The 18,001-nt window shown below is 36.9% G+C and overlaps 1 protein-coding gene across 16 annotated transcripts in view; it reads right to left on the bottom strand.

The window, feature by feature from the left end:
• Nucleotides 1-18,001, bottom strand: part of LOC128011413 (rho guanine nucleotide exchange factor 10-like protein) — a 44,461-nt gene that overhangs the window by 20,456 nt on the left and 6,004 nt on the right. For 6 of the 16 annotated variants that reach the window (XM_052593766.1, XM_052593763.1, XM_052593764.1 and 3 more), the window contains 15 exons: nt 14,336-14,650; nt 14,116-14,143; nt 13,706-13,779; nt 13,148-13,216; nt 12,582-12,644; nt 9,862-9,990; nt 6,715-6,848; nt 5,782-5,895; nt 4,575-4,683; nt 4,205-4,308; nt 3,577-3,654; nt 2,883-3,062; nt 1,994-2,110; nt 1,774-1,866; nt 862-1,032 (listed from right to left, as the gene is read on the bottom strand). In XM_052593766.1, the coding sequence (XP_052449726.1) occupies nt 862-1,032; nt 1,774-1,866; nt 1,994-2,110; nt 2,883-3,062; nt 3,577-3,654; nt 4,205-4,308; nt 4,575-4,683; nt 5,782-5,895; nt 6,715-6,848; nt 9,862-9,990; nt 12,582-12,644; nt 13,148-13,216; nt 13,706-13,779; nt 14,116-14,143; nt 14,336-14,650 (1,778 nt within the window). Of the gene's footprint in view, nt 1-861; nt 1,033-1,773; nt 1,867-1,993; nt 2,111-2,882; nt 3,063-3,576; nt 3,655-4,204; nt 4,309-4,574; nt 4,684-5,781; nt 5,896-6,260; nt 6,388-6,714; nt 6,849-9,861; nt 9,991-12,581; nt 12,645-13,147; nt 13,217-13,705; nt 13,780-14,115; nt 14,144-14,335; nt 14,677-18,001 lie in introns of those variants that run through there. The other 10 variants (XM_052593770.1, XM_052593771.1, XM_052593772.1 and 7 more) reach the window with 6 other exon arrangements.

Below are 18,001 nucleotides of genomic sequence, written 5' to 3'. Positions count from 1 at the left end.
TCAGTTTAGATTGTTGACTTTGAAGTTATGTCTTTTGATTGATCTTCATTTTTTTAATTTCATTAAGATTTTCAAAAAGCATACAAACTGAATGAAAAATAAATCATAATTCTTAATTTTTTTCTCCTCGGTACAAACATGCAGATTTTGAACCATTTGAAATTCTAAATAAATTATTGAAATGAATGTAAAATGCTTGTCTTCAGGATTATTATTTAACATTTCACTAATAGTGGGTAGAAAGAAATAAGCAAAAAATGCAATTTTTCAAACAACATGTAAATATAATACAAATTAATTTAAACTGACAAATGTTTGCTTTCTAGTTCATATTTAAACATTAATTCCGAGTGGAAAAAAAGAAATACTCCATAATATGGTGTTAACTCAATATGACAAATACTCTTTTGTAAATAATCTAGTAAATAATCTAGATAACCTTTTAATAACTTTTTTGGCTTGACAGTATATGACAGTATAAACAATATGTTGTCTTTTCACATTTGCTATAGTTGCCTTTATACAATATTTTAGGAAGGGGGTCCCTTGTGATAGCAGATAGATGACCTCAGAGCTAATAGACATGAGATCAAAGCCACGAACACAAAGATTTTGATATAATGGGTTCTTTAATAGCTGCTACTAAAATGACTTTCACTGACAACCCGCCTTCCTGGCATTGAAACGTCTTTGTCAAAGCTATTTCTGGAAAGAGGAAATGTGGAAAATAGCAGTTTGATCACACTGACAGCTCATGTCCTTTTACACTGCCTGTTGAATTATCTTGTAAAGTCATATCATTGTGCTTTTTTGGGTTGGTAATGCTTTGAAGTGTGTGTTTGTAGTGCAGTGGTCTCTGACCTTACTGAGGTTACGGTCACTGACGCTGCGCGTGAGCTGATGGATTTCAGCGAGCTGCTCCGCCAGCCGTTTCTGCTCGTTCAGTTTCTCGGCGAGAGTCTCGAGCTCAGTGAGGGCCAGCTGCAGCGGAAGTCTGTCCTGATGCCCCACAGGGGTGTTTTTCAGCATGTCCTGTGAAACACAGACAGATAAGTCTGCATATATTCAGTAATTACTACCTAATTTGTCATTTAGCCAACGCTTCTGTGCAAAGTGACCTATAATACACTTATTACAAGGTCCCCTGCAAGCAAGTGATATGAAGTGGCATGCTCAAAGCCACAATAATCCAAGAACTGTGGATATACTCAAATAACAATCCAGTTACCAGTTTAGAATTTTACTACTCTAATTTAGCCATTTCAGCTCATTCTTTTTTAACTGTAACTCAAACACATTTTAAAAACCATGCCACATAGTACACTCTCTGTATGAACTCAAGAGTCCCAGAAAAACAGCCAGCGGTAAAAGCCTCAGCACCCCAGAGATTACATGCAAATTAAGTCATTGAATATAAGACTGATTTAAAAGACAAAAAAGTCCTTGCAGAACTTGACTTTTGCTTCTGTGGTAAAATAAGAAAGTCTTGTATAAGTAATCAGCATACACAAGGGATTTCATCAGGTTTCAGTCTTACATATTTAAGCATTATCTGCACAGTTTCATATCATGGTTTTGATAGTAAGCACATGCTGTATTTAAATTATAAATATAATGTGCTTCACTCGCACTCGGTCTTTCACTTCCTCATGTGTAACATTCTGAGGAAATTCCACCATTATTAAAGAGTTAAACGTCTTATTTGTCATTTGTCATTAGCTTTGGGTTTGTGTGAGAGAGAGAGTGTGTGTTTGGAGCTTTCAGGGTACTAACCTGCAGTAGGAGTATGAACTGGGGAAAGCGCTGAATTGGTTTGACCATCAGGCCATAAAGAGTGATTCTGTCTGTACTGGCAGCCTGCTTCTTCTACAACCCAGAAGAACACAAAAACAGGTCAGAAAAGACAGGGACTAGAATGGAACTAGATGTTTATACTTTATACAGCTTTCCAATATAAAATGGTGAACAATTAGGAGAGGGTTGAGAAGTTCACCTTGAGAAACTCCAGGAATGCTGGCTTGGACATACAAGCTTTCTTAATAAGAGCCATAGCATTGGTGAAGTTGTTGACATAGTCGCTGTACACATCTAGCACCATCGATTTGGAAAACTGGAGGAGATGAAAACAACAATCAGCTCAGTGGCAGACATAACAATCCACAATTCAGACATAACATAAGATCCATATACTTCTAGTTGAGACCCAATTCTTTGTAACCTACACACTTTCAGGAATAAGGTGCAAAGCTGTCCCCGGGGCAGTTAAACATATTTATATCTTATTTATCCCTAAATTGTACATATTAGTACTTTAACGTTACCTAAAGTGTATATATTGGTACTTTTTGAAAGGGTACTATAACTTTAATATGAAGGGACTATTTGAAAGATTGTTTTTCATTTACTGATCAAACGCGGTTTTAAACGCTATGTGCTCAGCTGCAAAGCACAGTCTGTGTGATGCAGAGGAAATTAGCACACTTTCAATAGAACTGCTGACTACAGGATGTTCCAATTTTCCATCTGCAAAGATCGCTCAACACAGAAACACAAGAAAGTGAGTCATTTTAGGTTATAAATACAGAGCATTATAAAGTCCAATTGACTTTGATAAGCAGATCTGACAACCCTTATGCAAAAACCTTCATCTTAGCATGAAGGGGAATACAAACGGTTATATTTGTGGCCATCTGAATCTGCTGGATCAATGCTATGCTATGTTTCAAATCAAAAACACATGTGAAAAAAAATGAGACGCAAATCAATGAAACCTTAAAGTCTTCATAACCAAATCAAAAGAAGAAAGCTCAATGAACAAAAAAAACAGAAGCTGTAAAACACACCACAAATTGAACGTTTTAGTAGAACAACAGGAGACGTACTGAAGCAACAAAAAGGTCTCCGATTTTCTCAGTATGATCCCATTCAGCCACACGGGAGGCCAGAGCAATCTGAAACATGGAGTGACACTGCAGGATCTCCTTCAGTCTATAAAAAACAGGCTGGATCTTCTTCAAGCTCAGGATCCGCGGCTCCGCCTCCATCAAAGGCTTCTTATATTCCTAAAATATAAATTCAGGTAGTAGGTATGAGTGAGTCTACTTCGGTTTTATCTCTCTGTTGATTAAATAAAATAAAATAAATTACATCTGCTTTTGTCAGTTTATTATAATACAATATAATTAATGAATCTCCCAGCTTTAACAACACAATAATAACATAATCATTTTGTTTTCGTTTTTACCATGCTGAAAAAAGGTGCAAAACACCTTAACCAAAATGGGTAGGATGGTCAGTTTGAATGGTTTTAGAGAGGGTTTGGGCATTTGTCAACTGCTCAGGCTGAGGGACCAGCTGGCTAACCAGATTAAGACCAGCAAAATACCGTAGGCATTTTTTTTTTTTTTACAGTATATTTTCCCTCTTGTGTTATATTCCTAATTTCCCCTCCTTTATACTTCATTAAGAAATTTGAGGAATATTTCTGGATCTTGAATTATTAGAAAAGTGATCATTAAGAATCCTGAAATATAGTATCAATACAATCATATGTAATGTCATGATTGTGTCACTGACCAGCAGGATCCTCTTGAGAGAGTCTAAGTAGCTTCTTTCACTCTGGATGATAGAGCTAAGAATATGGCGCCTGACAACCTGTGACATACAAAAATTCAAAATTCAGTTAGGTTAACTCACAGCAAAACAGCGGCTTAATATGCTCCTATGCTTACCAAGGCAACAGTAAAATACAGTAAAAATAGTTAAATATAACTACAATACAACATAGCTGTTTTCTGTTTTAATTTACTTTTAAAAGCCGTTTATTCATGTGATTCCAAAGCCATTATTTCAGTCTTCAGTGTCAGATTGAGTGTCTTTGGTGCTCAGTAAACATTTCTTATTATTATCAATCAGCTGTGCTGCTTAACATTTTTGTGAAAAAAGGATTCTTTGATGAATAGAAAGTACAGCATTTATTTTAAATAGTTTTTTTTGTAACATTGTCACTTTCAATCAATTGAAATACTCATTGCAAAATAAAGATATTATTATTTTTCAACAATAATAAAAAAAAAAACTTACTGACCAAAACATTTTTTTTTAGGTAGAGAATGTAAATATGTCATAAATGAGCAGGACACATATATGATACTGACAGTAATGTAGGCATTTTCATGCATTTTCAGCACATACAAACACGCACCTGTTGGCTACTGAGCCCTTCTGGCATCGGAGAAAGTTGAGGTGGTGGATGTTTGAGTTCAGATACAGTCACATCCAGATATCCAGAATCTTCCTCTGTGTCATCTGCACATTGAGAGTCAAAACCACAGTTAAACTCCTCATTCTCACTGGCATCTACTATTCCAATACCTTCCATCTCGTCGAACTTCAAGCTTTATTTAAACACTATTCTGTAGCTCTGTAATAACATGCCACTTGCTATCTCAGAATAACTCAAACATTCAAAGAAGCATCTAGTCTCTAGCATTGTTTCTGTACTGTAACGTACCAGGTGTCAGAAAAAAAACACCAGAAACTAACAAGAGGAAATGAGAGTCTAAAAGTCAAACCTGTGCAGTCTTTTTTACTCAGGAAGGACACTTTTCGCATCATGGCTATTTTGGTCTTTTCCAGTCCATCTTTCGTGCCATTCCTAGCTGCTTTCATGAGCTGTTGAACCTATGGGAGGAAACAGAGATCGGTTGAGTGCATAAGATGACAGCAGGGAACAAAATAAATCAGCAAAACTAAAAGAGAAGATATAAATTCCTGTTTGTAGATCAGTGTGTTCAGCAGCGCCAGGACAAACCCTCAAGGTCCCTCTCTTGCAACACTCAGTGGATTCATTTCACACAGTTTCATTTTCATTGTACAAAAATGACTCTCCATTGTTAAATTATAAGCATGGTGGAATAGTATAACTACTAGCTATATAAGAATTTTGGCGAACAGTTGAAATTGCAACTAAATCTACATAATCTATATTTAGTCTGATGTGTAATATAACACTGATCTTTAAAACGGAGACAAAACATGCTGCAGAGCTCCTTTATGGGTTCTTCCATGTGCATTTTTCCTTGTCATGTCTTTAAAAGACGTTTCCCTTTTTTTTCCATTCTGAAAGTTAATAAGACATTTAAACAGTAATATTCAGAAAAAAAAATGTATAAGTTAAAATAACTGTTAATGTTAATGTACAGTAATTTATTACTGTAATGGCAAAGCTAAATTTCCAGTCTTCAGTGTCACATGATTCTTCAGAAATCATTCTAATATATTGATTTGGTGCTCAGGAAATATTTATTTTCATTATCAATGCTGAAAACAGCTTTGCAGTTTAATATTTTTGTGGAAACCATAATGCATTTTTCAGGATTCTTTGATAGAAAGTACATTTATTCATAAAAAGCAAAGACGTATATTGTTACAAAAGATTTCTGATACAATTTATCAGTTTATTGCATCCCTGCTAAATAAAAGCATTTTTTTTTTAAATACAATATATTTAGAAATATTACTTAAAATATATTTTGAAGTATTACATAAAAGAGCAATTTTGGTTGTCTAATGTAACTAATTATTAACTGAATTTAAAATAGTGGTAATTCTAAAATTCTAAAATAAAATTACAAATTAAACAATCTAAAATCCAAAACAATTCCTTTATGGAGCTGTCATATCACAGTTATGACAGAAAATATATGCACAGTCATTCGTAAGTTTTGTCACGTCTCAAGTATCAGTGATAACTACACACCCACCGCTCTATAATGGTACCTTAATGTCATAGTTTTGTTTGAGTTGGCCGACATCTCGAGCCCCTAACCGCATGGCTAGCTCACGCCTGGTCTGGACACATCGTTGCTTTAGACGCCGTACATCTGGGGAAATCTATATCCATTACCATAAAGCCATGTCCACAGGCAGTACAGGGGGTGGGGGGTTGAAATATATCGGTGCATAAAGAAAAATGGCGAAAAAAAGAGGGGAGAAGGAGAAAAACAATGAGATTGAGGGAGTGACAGACACAGGCAGACAGTGATAACATCAAGGCCAACAACAGAAGGAACTGAAGACAGACATAACAGCGTAAAGAAGACAAGAGATTTAGCTTCAGAGAGTGTCTGTCTCGATTCACGGTACTAAAACTTCACACTTCAAACAGCTCTACCACTTACAAATTATTCATTAAAAAGTGTTACCCAAGTTCAGACAGCATAAGGCCAAGTCTGGTTAGTCTAGTAGGATTTCTGTACCTGTTTTCATGCATGATCTGTGGATTAAGACCTGATCCTCTCAGCATGCATCAACAGACATTAACTAAGAACAGGAACACGGTAAACCCAGCAAGGAAGGAGAACTGAAAGAAACCGAGTGCTAAAAAAATCCTTTCCTTTTTTAAAGTTGAAGTGTGTAATTTCTGCTCTACTGAGATCACTGAACAGAATTAGCATAAATAATGATTGTTTTCAAACGGGTTTCATTCAGGCTTCTATCTGCCATTGGTCACACAAATCAATAGCTCCTCCCCTACACACACACCATTGGCTAAGCTAATGCTGGGCAGCATGGATAGACCACTGTTTTGATATTGCTTTCAACTTGTCAGTGATTGTATGCTACTATCTTTTAACAATGCAGAATATGTAATTTATTCATTTTATTACTTATTTAGTCAGTTTTAATTATAAATGGTAAGTGTATTTGTACCTTATTGCGGGTGGGCTGCTTGGTCTCGCTGTCTGACTGCTCGTCGTAACTCTCAAACTCACTGGAGCCCCAGCCGTTGTCTATCAGTCCAGACTCACCAGATCTCTGCACCTCCTCGTAGATCACATCATCCTCTAAAAAAATATTAACCAAAATATGTTGAGGTAGGAGGAAGTAAGATGTCCTGAGTCAAGATCTACTTCCTGTACGTGGGTTAGCTGGTATAGGCAAGTTACTACAGAGGGAAAAGTAAACTGTGCTATATGAATGCTGCAGAATAATTGCTCTGAGTTTGGACTTTAATAGCATCTGCACTTTTTTTGGTTCTGGGTCGCATGGCCTCCTCAAACTCTTGAACACCCCCAGTGAATTTAAGTACGCCGTTCAATAGCCCAAGCTGAAAGATCTGTCACCTTCCTTAGAAATGATGTATATTTTTTGGGTCAAATGTTTCTTCTAGAAAAAAAAGGCCTTAATGCAGATATAACAGACCAGATAGTTTGACTTTACTAGAAGGAAATGTCAAATCTGTGCACGTCTTTTGAAACTTGGTCATCTAATCAGAATAGAACAGAAAATGCTCTGACAGAAAATTACCAGTACCTTTCTGTGTTAAGTTTGTGGATATTTCCTTCAACCATAGATAACAACACATAGTAATATACAGTGCTGCTTGAAAGTTTGTGAACCCTTTAGAATTTTCTATATTCCTACATAAATATAACCCTAAAATGTCATAAATATTTTCTTTTGAAAGATGATTCATTGTTACATGTATGTGCACTGCAAAAGTATGTAAATCTCTATCATTAGCAGCTATTTTGAAGATGAAATTAGAGTCCTCTGTTCAGAGGTGTTTTCAATCACTGCAATTACTATCAGGTGTCACTGCGTGCCCGGTTTTATTTAAGGAAGAAGGATCAATGAAAGTCTGATCATGTTTGTAGAAGTATATCATGGCACGAACAAAGGAGATCTCCGAGGACCTCACAAAAGATTACAAAGCCAATTCTAAAGAGTTTGGACTCACAAATCCACAGTTAGATAGAATGTGGAAAAATGGAAGAAATTCAAGACCACTGTTACCCTCCCCAGGTGTGGTCCATCTACAAAGATCACTCTAAAAGCAAGACTTGCAATATTCCACAAGGTTGCAAAAGCACCCAGGGTAACTTTTAAGCAACTGAAGGCCTTTCTCACAGTGGCTGACGTCAATGTTCATGAGTCCACCATCAGGAGAACACTGAACAACCATGGTGTCCATGGCAGAGTTGAATGAAATGAAAGCCACTTCTCTCCAAAAAGAACATAGAAAAAATGTTTTGTGGACAGATGAGACCAAAATAGACCTTTTTGGTTTAAATGAAAAACTTTATGTTCGGGGAAAAGAACACACCGCATTCCAGCATAAGAAACTGGTGGTAGTATCATGGTTTGGACCTGTTTTGCTGCATCTGGGCCAGGACAGCTTGCCATCATTGATGGAACAATGAATTCTGAATTATATCAGCAAATTCTAATGGAAAATGTCAGGATATCTGTCCAACACTGAGTCTGAAAAGAAAGCAGGCAATGCAGCAAGACAACGACCCCAAGCACACAAGTTGTTTTACCAAAAGAATGGTTAAAGAAGAATAAAGATAATGTTTTGGAATGGCCGAGTCAAAGTACAGCCTAAAAGGGATAGTAAACTCAAAAATGAAAATTACTCCATGATTTATCCACCCTCAAGGCATCCTATGTGTATATGACTTTGTTCTTTCAGACAAATCCAACCGAAGTTATATTAAAAAATGTCCTTCCAAGCTTAACAATCGCAGTGAATAGTGTTATTTTTCAGTAGTCCAAAAGAAGTCAAATATGGCTCTGGGGGTGAATTGATGCAAGAAATAAGACAAATATTAATATTTTAAACTTTTTTAAAAAGGAATCTGCTTACGGTTATACATCCATTCACAATACAATGGCATTCTGGTGGATAACGCAGAATGTAGGGAAGTGAAGAATGCAGAACAGCAGAGGAGAGAGCAAAACAAAAGTTCAAAATGAGGATTTCTAAAAAAAAAAAATCTGAGGATATCGATATAAACCAAGAGGAGTCTAGTTTTCCTTTGATAAACAAAGGATATTTTGCTTCCTTTGCTCCTGTAAACTATGCTATGGCTACATCCTCCAACGTCATCTACCGGAACGGTGCTCTATTGTGAATGTGCATACAACAGTTAGTGGAAGCTAGATATTGCAGTTTATGAAGCATTAAAAATCAATGTTATTCTTACAAAAACCAATCTGTTTTCTTCAGGAGGCCTTCATTCACTCCCTAGACTTTTTTTGACTTCTTTTGGACTACTGAAAAATAACACCCATTCACTGATATTATAAATACATATAACTTTGTATTCATCTGAAAGAAGAAAATCATATACACCTAGGATGCCTTGAGGGTGAGTAAACGTGGGGTAATTTCTTTTTAACTATCCCTTTAATCTAATTGAAATTTAGCAATTATTGAAGTAATTAACTGAAGCAAGCAGTTCATAGGAGGAAACCCACCAACATCCCATCATAGATTCACATTCTTTTGCAATGCACAGGAATGTAACACAGATTTTTTTTCACAATAAATAAATGACAAAGTAAATATTTGTGTTTCCTTTATTTGATTTCACTTTGTCAACTTTTAGGACCTGTGTGAAAATCTGATGATGTTTTGGGTCATATTTATGCAGAAATATAGAAAATAATTTGGGTTCACAAACTTTCAAGCAGCATTCAATTTAAATTTAATTTCAATTCAACTCCCTCTCTCTCTCTCTCTCTCTCTCTCTCTCTCTCTCTCTCTCTCTCTCTCTCTCTCTCTCTCTCTCTCTCTCTCTCTCTCTCTCTCTCTCTATATATATATATATATATATAAAATTTATAGTACACATAAAACAACTGAAAAATCAATTCACAAAATTCCTTAATTTTACCACAGTACACTGGTAGAGTAAATAAAATACATATAAATAAATAATTGCTCTCCATTTCACCTCACTTCTATCTTGAAGAATTATTTGAGATATTCAATAGCTTTCAAGTAAGAATTTTCCTATGGGTGATGACAATACTGATCCGGACAGATGACACTCGCAGTCAGACACTGACCTGCATCTGGTGGCGTGATGTTCTCACAAGGCACATCATCGTAGATGACTTCTGAGCGAGCAGGAGGATCTGAGTTCGGTTTCAGTTGTTCACAGGGTGAATTTTCATCTGATTCAGGAACGGCTTTCCCTGGAGGAGCAAGGAGCAACAAAAACTTCTAAATATATCTAATAAACTCTATTACACAAAGGATAATAGACTCCTAATAGAACTGATTGATGGATACTTGAGCATATTCGAAGCAAGAATAACAAAAAAAGGATAGGATACTACTTTAAGTGGGAGGGACATTGGGTTAAGGATCTAATTTGAAGCACAATAACTTCAAACATAATTTAATAATCATTCATCAGAACTTCATGTATTAAAAGAATAGTTCTTCCAAAAATGAAAATTTTGTCATCCTTTACACACTCTCATGTCTCTCTCTCACTCTCATTCCAAACCTGTATACGTCTCTTTTTTAATGTTAATCACAAAATAAGATATTTACAAGAACCATACAGTTGTTGGTCCCCATTGATTTCCATGTTTGTTTGTTTATTTTTTTCTTAATGCCATTCCAGCATCTACGGCTATATTCATGACAAGAACCAGTTGATTAGGAGGGGGGTGTATTAGAACCTTTAGAATTTAGAATCTTCAATTCACCTAACCTGCATATCTTTGGTGGGACCAATGGTGGGACCATTGATTTCAATAGAAGGGAAATAAATACTATGGAAGCCAATGGGGACCATCAACTGTTTGATTACCAGTGTTCTTTAAAATATTTTATTTTGTGTTCAAAATAAGAAAAAAAAAACAGATTTGGAATGTCATGAGGGTGAGTAAATGACAAAAAGTTCATTTTTGGCTGAACTATCACATTAAGCTCAGTGCTGGTTGAGAAACTGAGTGCAAATGAAATTCAGCTATGATTAGCACAGAAAAGCACATTAATAATCCTTTTGACATAGATGAGCTTATATTCTGAAAACAGTACTACAACAAAAAATACTCCTACACGAACAGCAGATTGACGATACGTACACTGTGCAGTGTGCACAGATTTGTTGACAACCTCTTTTTAGCTAATGAAGTCGCCTGCTGAGTCTCCCCCACGGGAACTTAAGATATCTCAAAGTGAAAGGTTCTTTAAACTGTTTAGGCCTCTGAATATCTGAAGGATATATCGAGACTACTGTCTGGGATGTCAGAGGGAGATCATTTAAAATTCTGAGAACACGTTAATTAGGAGTGGGAGTACAATATATATATCTCCCTTGGGAATATTCCAGGTTAAACCCAAGTTAAGCATCCGTGGCATGTTGTTTACCACAGGAAATCATTTTTTTATCTTGCAGTTTGTAAAAATGTGTGAAAATCTAATGAGAAACAGTTGAATTTCTGGCATTGCACTTGCATAAGTACATTTCTCTCAATATGTGCGGCTCAAAATGATTTTATGGAATAATCAACATCATGTCACAGATGTTGTTGAGATAGCTTTACTTGTATTTTTATGTGGCTTTGTCAACAACAATGATTGTCAGTGTGATGTTGCACATAAGTAAATGTTTGTACACTGAGGAAAAGACACAAAGGTCTAAAAGGGTGTAGAAATGACAGCAGCAGGGAGTGGATATAGAAGCCAATTCTCATTATTAGTCATGGCACAGCAACAGCCTGTATTTACAATGTCAATACAGTGCACTACAGTAAGTCTATCTACAGCCTGAAACATCAGTACTATGATGCCAGAATACTCCAACAGTAATAATCCAACAAAAAAGACTTGACTGGGTTGCTAATTATTCCTGAATGTTGGTAAACAAAAGGCTCAAAGGGATCAAGACAGATCTAACTATGCTCTATGCAAAGGATCATGTACGGTCAGCTGGTTATTATTATATAGACCACTAATTATTACACGGCTACTGATCAAACAAATAAATACACTACCATTTAAAAATCTGAGGTCAGTAGAGGTCAGCAAGGATGCCTTAAATTGATCAACCGTTACAAATATTTATATTTCAAATAAATGCTGGTCACTTGATCTTTCTATTCATCAACGAATCCTGTAAAAAGTATTGTGGTTGCCACGAAAGTATTAAGCGGTCATTTTGTTTTATATGTTTCAATATTGATAGTAATAAATCAGCATATTAGAATGATTTCTGAAGGATCATGTGACACTGAAAACTGGAGTTATGGCTGGTGAAAATTCAGCTTTGCCATCATAGGAATAAACACAATTGTACAATATATTAATATATATATTTTTTAATAGAAAACTTATTATAAACTGTAATAATATAACACGTTTCTGCTATTAAAAATGGTCAACTATAACATACAAAACAATCAGCTTAGCAGTAAGACGAACACTGCAACTATTGAAGTAATATTAAAATGTAAATCCTCTGAGATAAATATAAATACAATTAATAACTGAGAGAAAAGAAGCTTCCAGTTGCATCTTGCAAGAGAGCAATTCTGCCATGATACAAGAGACAAGAACATAGTTCTAGTTTAAGTTACCAATAGGAACAGACTGATAATACAGTACTGTCATAGGGAACACAGAATTTTAGGAAATATCAGATGGCTGAAGGTGGGGACTGATCAATCAGAATCAAGTATTCCAGAGAGCCGTGTAATAGTCAAAGGAGATCTAAAGTCAAATACAAAAACAGCACAGCTATTCCAACTGTCCTGGGGAGTGGGGATTGTACCTTTATGCAGTCGCAGAGTGAGCTCTGAAACCACACTGAACCATTCCCGAGAGTGCACTGGGGCTGAACACACATAGCAGAGACTGTTTAACCGCACAGGGACACAGCTTTGAAGTCACTTCTACTATGGCCGTTGAATTGTTGACGCTACCAGAACTTCTCAAAATAATGCCAAGTAGTTTGTTAGTTTACATTAATTATTTGGAACATGCATACAATTGTTTCCAATGCAGATTTCACAATTTAGGAATTTAATAAATTATATTGACAAGAGATCTCATATTCATTGTATGATTGATTTTTTTGCCCAGTCACTTGCTTGTTGTGTTATTTGATTGGTTTGCAACAGAATTTTCTAGAAAAATCTCCACATAATCTGATTTATTAGGCTGAACCAAGCATGGACATTTGGCATGGGTGTGTTGTTTTCTTTCCTCATGAGGTTCCTGTGGGTCTGGATTGGATTAGTCATTGCTATTTTTCAGATCTCTGATTTCCATGCTGATTTGTGCATTAGTGTGGATTTACAGAAAGGCATGGTACAGCCCCTTTACAGAGCCACCAACCTGTCTGAGCATGTGTGTGGGGAGACTTCTGGATAGCTGTATAGAGGCACTCTGGCCCAAAATGTGAACCTGGAGATACATTTTCAAACAGATTTGTCAGATTTAAGCACTGAAATGCCTTCCCAGCCAGCATTGATTTACAAACTCCATGGAAGAAGGCTGAATCACTGCTGAGATTTGTTTCTGTTTTGTCAATCGAATCAATGTTGATATTGTACTATGTTTACAATGTTCTTTTGAAATTTCAACAGTGACTTAACTGTATTTTCTTAACTATTTTTTCTATATCTAATGCAATTTCAGTGCCATTTCAACATTTTAACACTGTTTTGATATAAATGCATGGCTGAAACATGATAGAAACGACATTATTTTAACCACATTTCAAAGTTACTAGCCAGTTACTAGCCAGCTGGGTGTTTGGACTGCTATTGCAACAGTGTATCAACTTCTTACACAATTTGGTGTGTCCAGCTAGTCCAAGTAGACTGCTTTAAATAGATTTATCTTGCAACATTTATAACCACAAACACTAGAGATATTCTTTAAGTAGGATACCTTCATAAATGTTATTTCTTTTCCAAAGGCTTGCTTGCTCATCAGCTACTCTAGGCTCCGCCGAGACAGAACACCTAAAACAAAACAGAAATGCAGAAGTATTGAAATACTGCCCCCTCCATGTTTATTCTTGTCAGTCACTGTGTGCTAATGGTCCCATCACACTACCACTAGATGTCACTAGAGCCAGTAATACAGTAAGAAATGTGTTAACATAAAAGGTAAATATTCAACCATAGAACTATACTGCTAAGACATAGAGTAAAGTCCTTTGGGGGACGAACACCTCAAACAGTAAGCCTATAAAGATTTAGTGTCTATAACAACATCCTGTAGGAAAAATAAGGTTCAAGATGTTCCAAGAGGAAAATATTTGAGGAATAACAAATAAGGCATACAGACAATCTTACCCATCAGGAGATTGTCTGGTCACCATCTCTGTAGGAAGAACAGAAACTATGTTTCATAATTTTCCCTACAAACAGATCACTGATTCTTGGGTGCATGGACAAAATAAGTTATAATAAAAAACAAGTTTTATCCCATGGTTCAAGAATCAGTGAGGTAATCTAATACACAACATACATAAAAACAGTCTTATTTTGTGACTAATGCGTACTGCGGATTGACCTGAGTTTGTTGTGTGAGGATGTGTGGGGATATTTTGGTCCTCCAGACCAGCAGGGGTCCCTCCGTTTACCGTCTGCTGATTACGCTTCATAGCTTGACAATAAAGTGCATTTGTGGCAGTGCTACCATTAGTATTTTCTGAATGCTCAGCTTCCACATGAGGAGTTCCTGACTCTTTATTCTCAACAGAGTTCTCCACTTTATTCTGCTCGTCTTCGCTGTCATCAAACTCAAACTTCTCGCCAGTTTCCTCATCTTCCTCATCATCTTCTTCCTCCTCCTGAGCCTTCTGAGTCAGAGAAGTGACCATGGACTCTGAAATGACACAAAAAGGTTCACAGCTGAAAATAGGATAAGAGACACATTTTAAAAACTGCTGAGATTTAAATTCCCAAAGAAATGTGATAGATATTCATAACTACGATTGCAGACACACAGTCCAATGGAAATGTTCAGACTGACCTTGACCGATCCAATATGGCCAATGGCTTATATATGTATAGAGGCCTACAGAAAAAAGCACTAATGTGTAATCTATGTTGCTACTGTGTTCTGGATGGTTGTTTAAATGTTGCGAGGTAGGTGGTAGTTGGGTCTTTAAGAGTGGTTACTTGAGTGCTACTATGCAGTTGCTAATGTGTTCCATGTGGTTGTTTAAGCTTTGCTAGGTTACTGAAAAGTTGTTCTGAGTGTTTTAAGTGTTGCAATGGAATTGCTCTGATGTTCTGAGTGTTAGATGGTTGCTGAGGTGTTCTGAGTGGTTGTTTGAGCAATGCTATGTGGTTGATGGCATGTTATGAGTGGTTGTATGAAGGGGTCATATGATATGATTTCAAGTTTTCCGTTCTCTATGGAGTGTTACAAGCTGTTTGTGAATAGATGAGACACCTAAAGTTGCAAAGACCAAAGTGTCAAACCCAAAGTGATATTCTTTATAAAAGTTAAGACTCTCCCACGCCCTCCTAAAATGCCTTGTTTAACCACGGCCCAACATGTCTATGTCACAATGTGGGAAGATTTGCATAAGTACGCCCAAATGCACACACAAAGAAATAAGGCATAACTTTGATTCTCACCGTAGTATTGTTGCTTCTGCCATGTTGTGGAGACACTGTGTGTTTCGTTGTGAAAGCAAAAATACTTTGTTTGTCCTTCCAAAAGGGGACACAACTAGAAATCCGTGGTTAAGCTGTATTTACAACACTGTTCCAGAACAGTTCAACCCAAATATTCGGATGTGTGCAACGCATTTTATGGAAAATGCCAGCAGTTCGGACTCATAGTCTGTAAGTATATTTACATATTTAAAGGATTTGCCACTGATGATTCAAATGCAAGTTTTGAGCAGTGTAGAGTAGCACTTGTTGTTCTCTGATCACAAATGCAGACATGGTTTTATGTTTATGCAGCGTGATAAAACACAACACGGCAAGCCATTATAATCTAGAATTATATCCCCACTGGATGCAAAAATTTCTCATTTGTAATGGGTTTTATTGTTTTTGTCTTGTCACACAAGTGTTCTGACCAGCACACACCATCACAGTATGGCAAGTGGCGTAACATTTCCATCACACGTTTGAAGCATTCGTCCAATCACAACATACTGGATAGCTGGTCAATCAGAGCACACCTCGCTTTTCAGACCGATGAGCTTAACATTGAAATCATTTGCGTCAGACACTCTATTCGCGTTTGGTGTAAACGCAGCATAAGAGGTCGCTTTCGATGTCACTGGGTCTTATTGGCACGTAAAATTGCTGGTATTTTCTGTCTAGCTGTCGCAACGCATACTGCACTTTCGGAATTCTTTATAATTATTTCATTCATTTAAAATTAATAGTGTACATATTTGGTTAAAATCGATTGCCTATTTTCATTTTCGAAACTTTTTTTGGTTGGTCCGATCGATTGTGCAATCGATTTTTGAACTAAAAGTGACAGCCCTACTCAGAACACTATCACAGTGTTCATACAAACACTCAGAACACCATCACAGTGCTTAAACACTCAGAACACTATCACCTTGCTCATACAAACACTCAAAACACCATCACAGTGCTTAAACACTCAGAACACTATCACAGTGTTCATACAAACACTCAAAACACCATCACAGTGCTTAAACACTCCAAACACTATCACAATGCTCATACAAACACTCAAAACACCATCACAGTGCTTAAACACTCAGAACACTATCACAGTGCTGGTACAAACACTCAGAACACCATCACAGTGCTTAAACACTAAGAACACTATAACAGTGCTCATACAAACACTCAGAAAACCATCACAGTGCTTTAACACTCAGAACACTATCACATGCTCATACAAAAACTCAGAACACCATGACAGTGCTTAAACACTCAGAACACTATCACAGTGCTGGTACAAACACTCAAAACACCATCACAGTGCTTAAAGGTCCCCTTCTTCATGATCCCATGTAGGGGTGCTCCGATCACGATCGGCCGATCGTTAATGCGCATCTCGTCAGTAAAGCCGGTTCTCTAATCAGCGATTAATTCCATCAGGTGGGTGATTTCACATAGAGCAGCTGTTACTACACAGAGCCGTTGTTAATAGAGAAGATGCGCAAATCCACTTCATTTTCAGCGTTTTTTGGCGCATCTTCTCAGTTAACAATGGCTCTGTGTAGTAACAGCTGCTCTATGTGAAAACACATGTTTTAAACTTTAGTTAGTGTGTAATGTTGTTGTTAGAGTATAAATAATATCTGTAAAATTCTAAAGTTCAATGCCAAGCGAGATATTTTATTGAACAGAATTCACCTACAAGAAACGACCCGTTTGGACTACAGCCCTCTAGTTCCTGTAGTAATGACGTCACTAAAACAGTTTTTTGACTAACCTCCGCCCACATGAATTCACAAAAAGGGGGGCGTGGTCTTGTTGTGCTCCGACAGAGAAGAAGGAAGATCTGCATTTGTGTTTGCCAATAACGCTGTTATTTTCATCTCGGAGTCCAGTCATCTTTGTTTGGGCTGCCCAGGGATGCTGTACTTGGAGATTAATGGTTACAATTTATGTTTAACTCCGTTCCCGAAAATTATAATCCACATGTAACACTATGTGCAGCACATTTTGCTGAGGACAGCTTGCTGAGGACAACTTCCTCAATCTCAATCAGTTTAATGCCGCATTCGCACAAAGATTATTCTTGAAAAATGGAGCACTTCCCTCTTTGTCTGGAGAAGGCGTTGTTTATGGACCACAACCGGTAAGTGTATTTTATTATTTAAGTTGGTGCGTTTAACAGTTTCTGTAACTTATTACACAAAGGGCAACGCTGTTTAGCTTTGTTAACTAGATGGTAGGGCTGTGCAAAGAAACGAATGCGATTTTCATGCCCATCTCGTCAGTAAAAACGCTCCTGTGAATATAAGTACATCTCCAGCACGTGCGTTCTAGCCCAATCACGTTACCAGGAGGGCAGCGCACGCTCAGCTGCTGTCGAATCACAACACAGGAACCGCTGGCCCAATCAGAACTCGTTACGTATTTCTGAAGGAGGGACTTTATAGAACAAGGAAGTCATCAGCCCGTTTTTGTGACAGTGAAAACAGCGGTATACAGACAGGTGAATTGTGTGAAAAATACTGTGTTTTTTTACACGCGAAACATGAACACATGTTATATTGTA

Source organism: Carassius gibelio, chromosome B23 (assembly GCF_023724105.1).
Source record: "Carassius gibelio isolate Cgi1373 ecotype wild population from Czech Republic chromosome B23, carGib1.2-hapl.c, whole genome shotgun sequence".
NCBI lineage: Eukaryota > Metazoa > Chordata > Actinopteri > Cypriniformes > Cyprinidae > Carassius > Carassius gibelio.
Note: the sequence above shows the minus strand (reverse complement) of the source record. Positions and strands in the feature narration are given on the sequence as shown.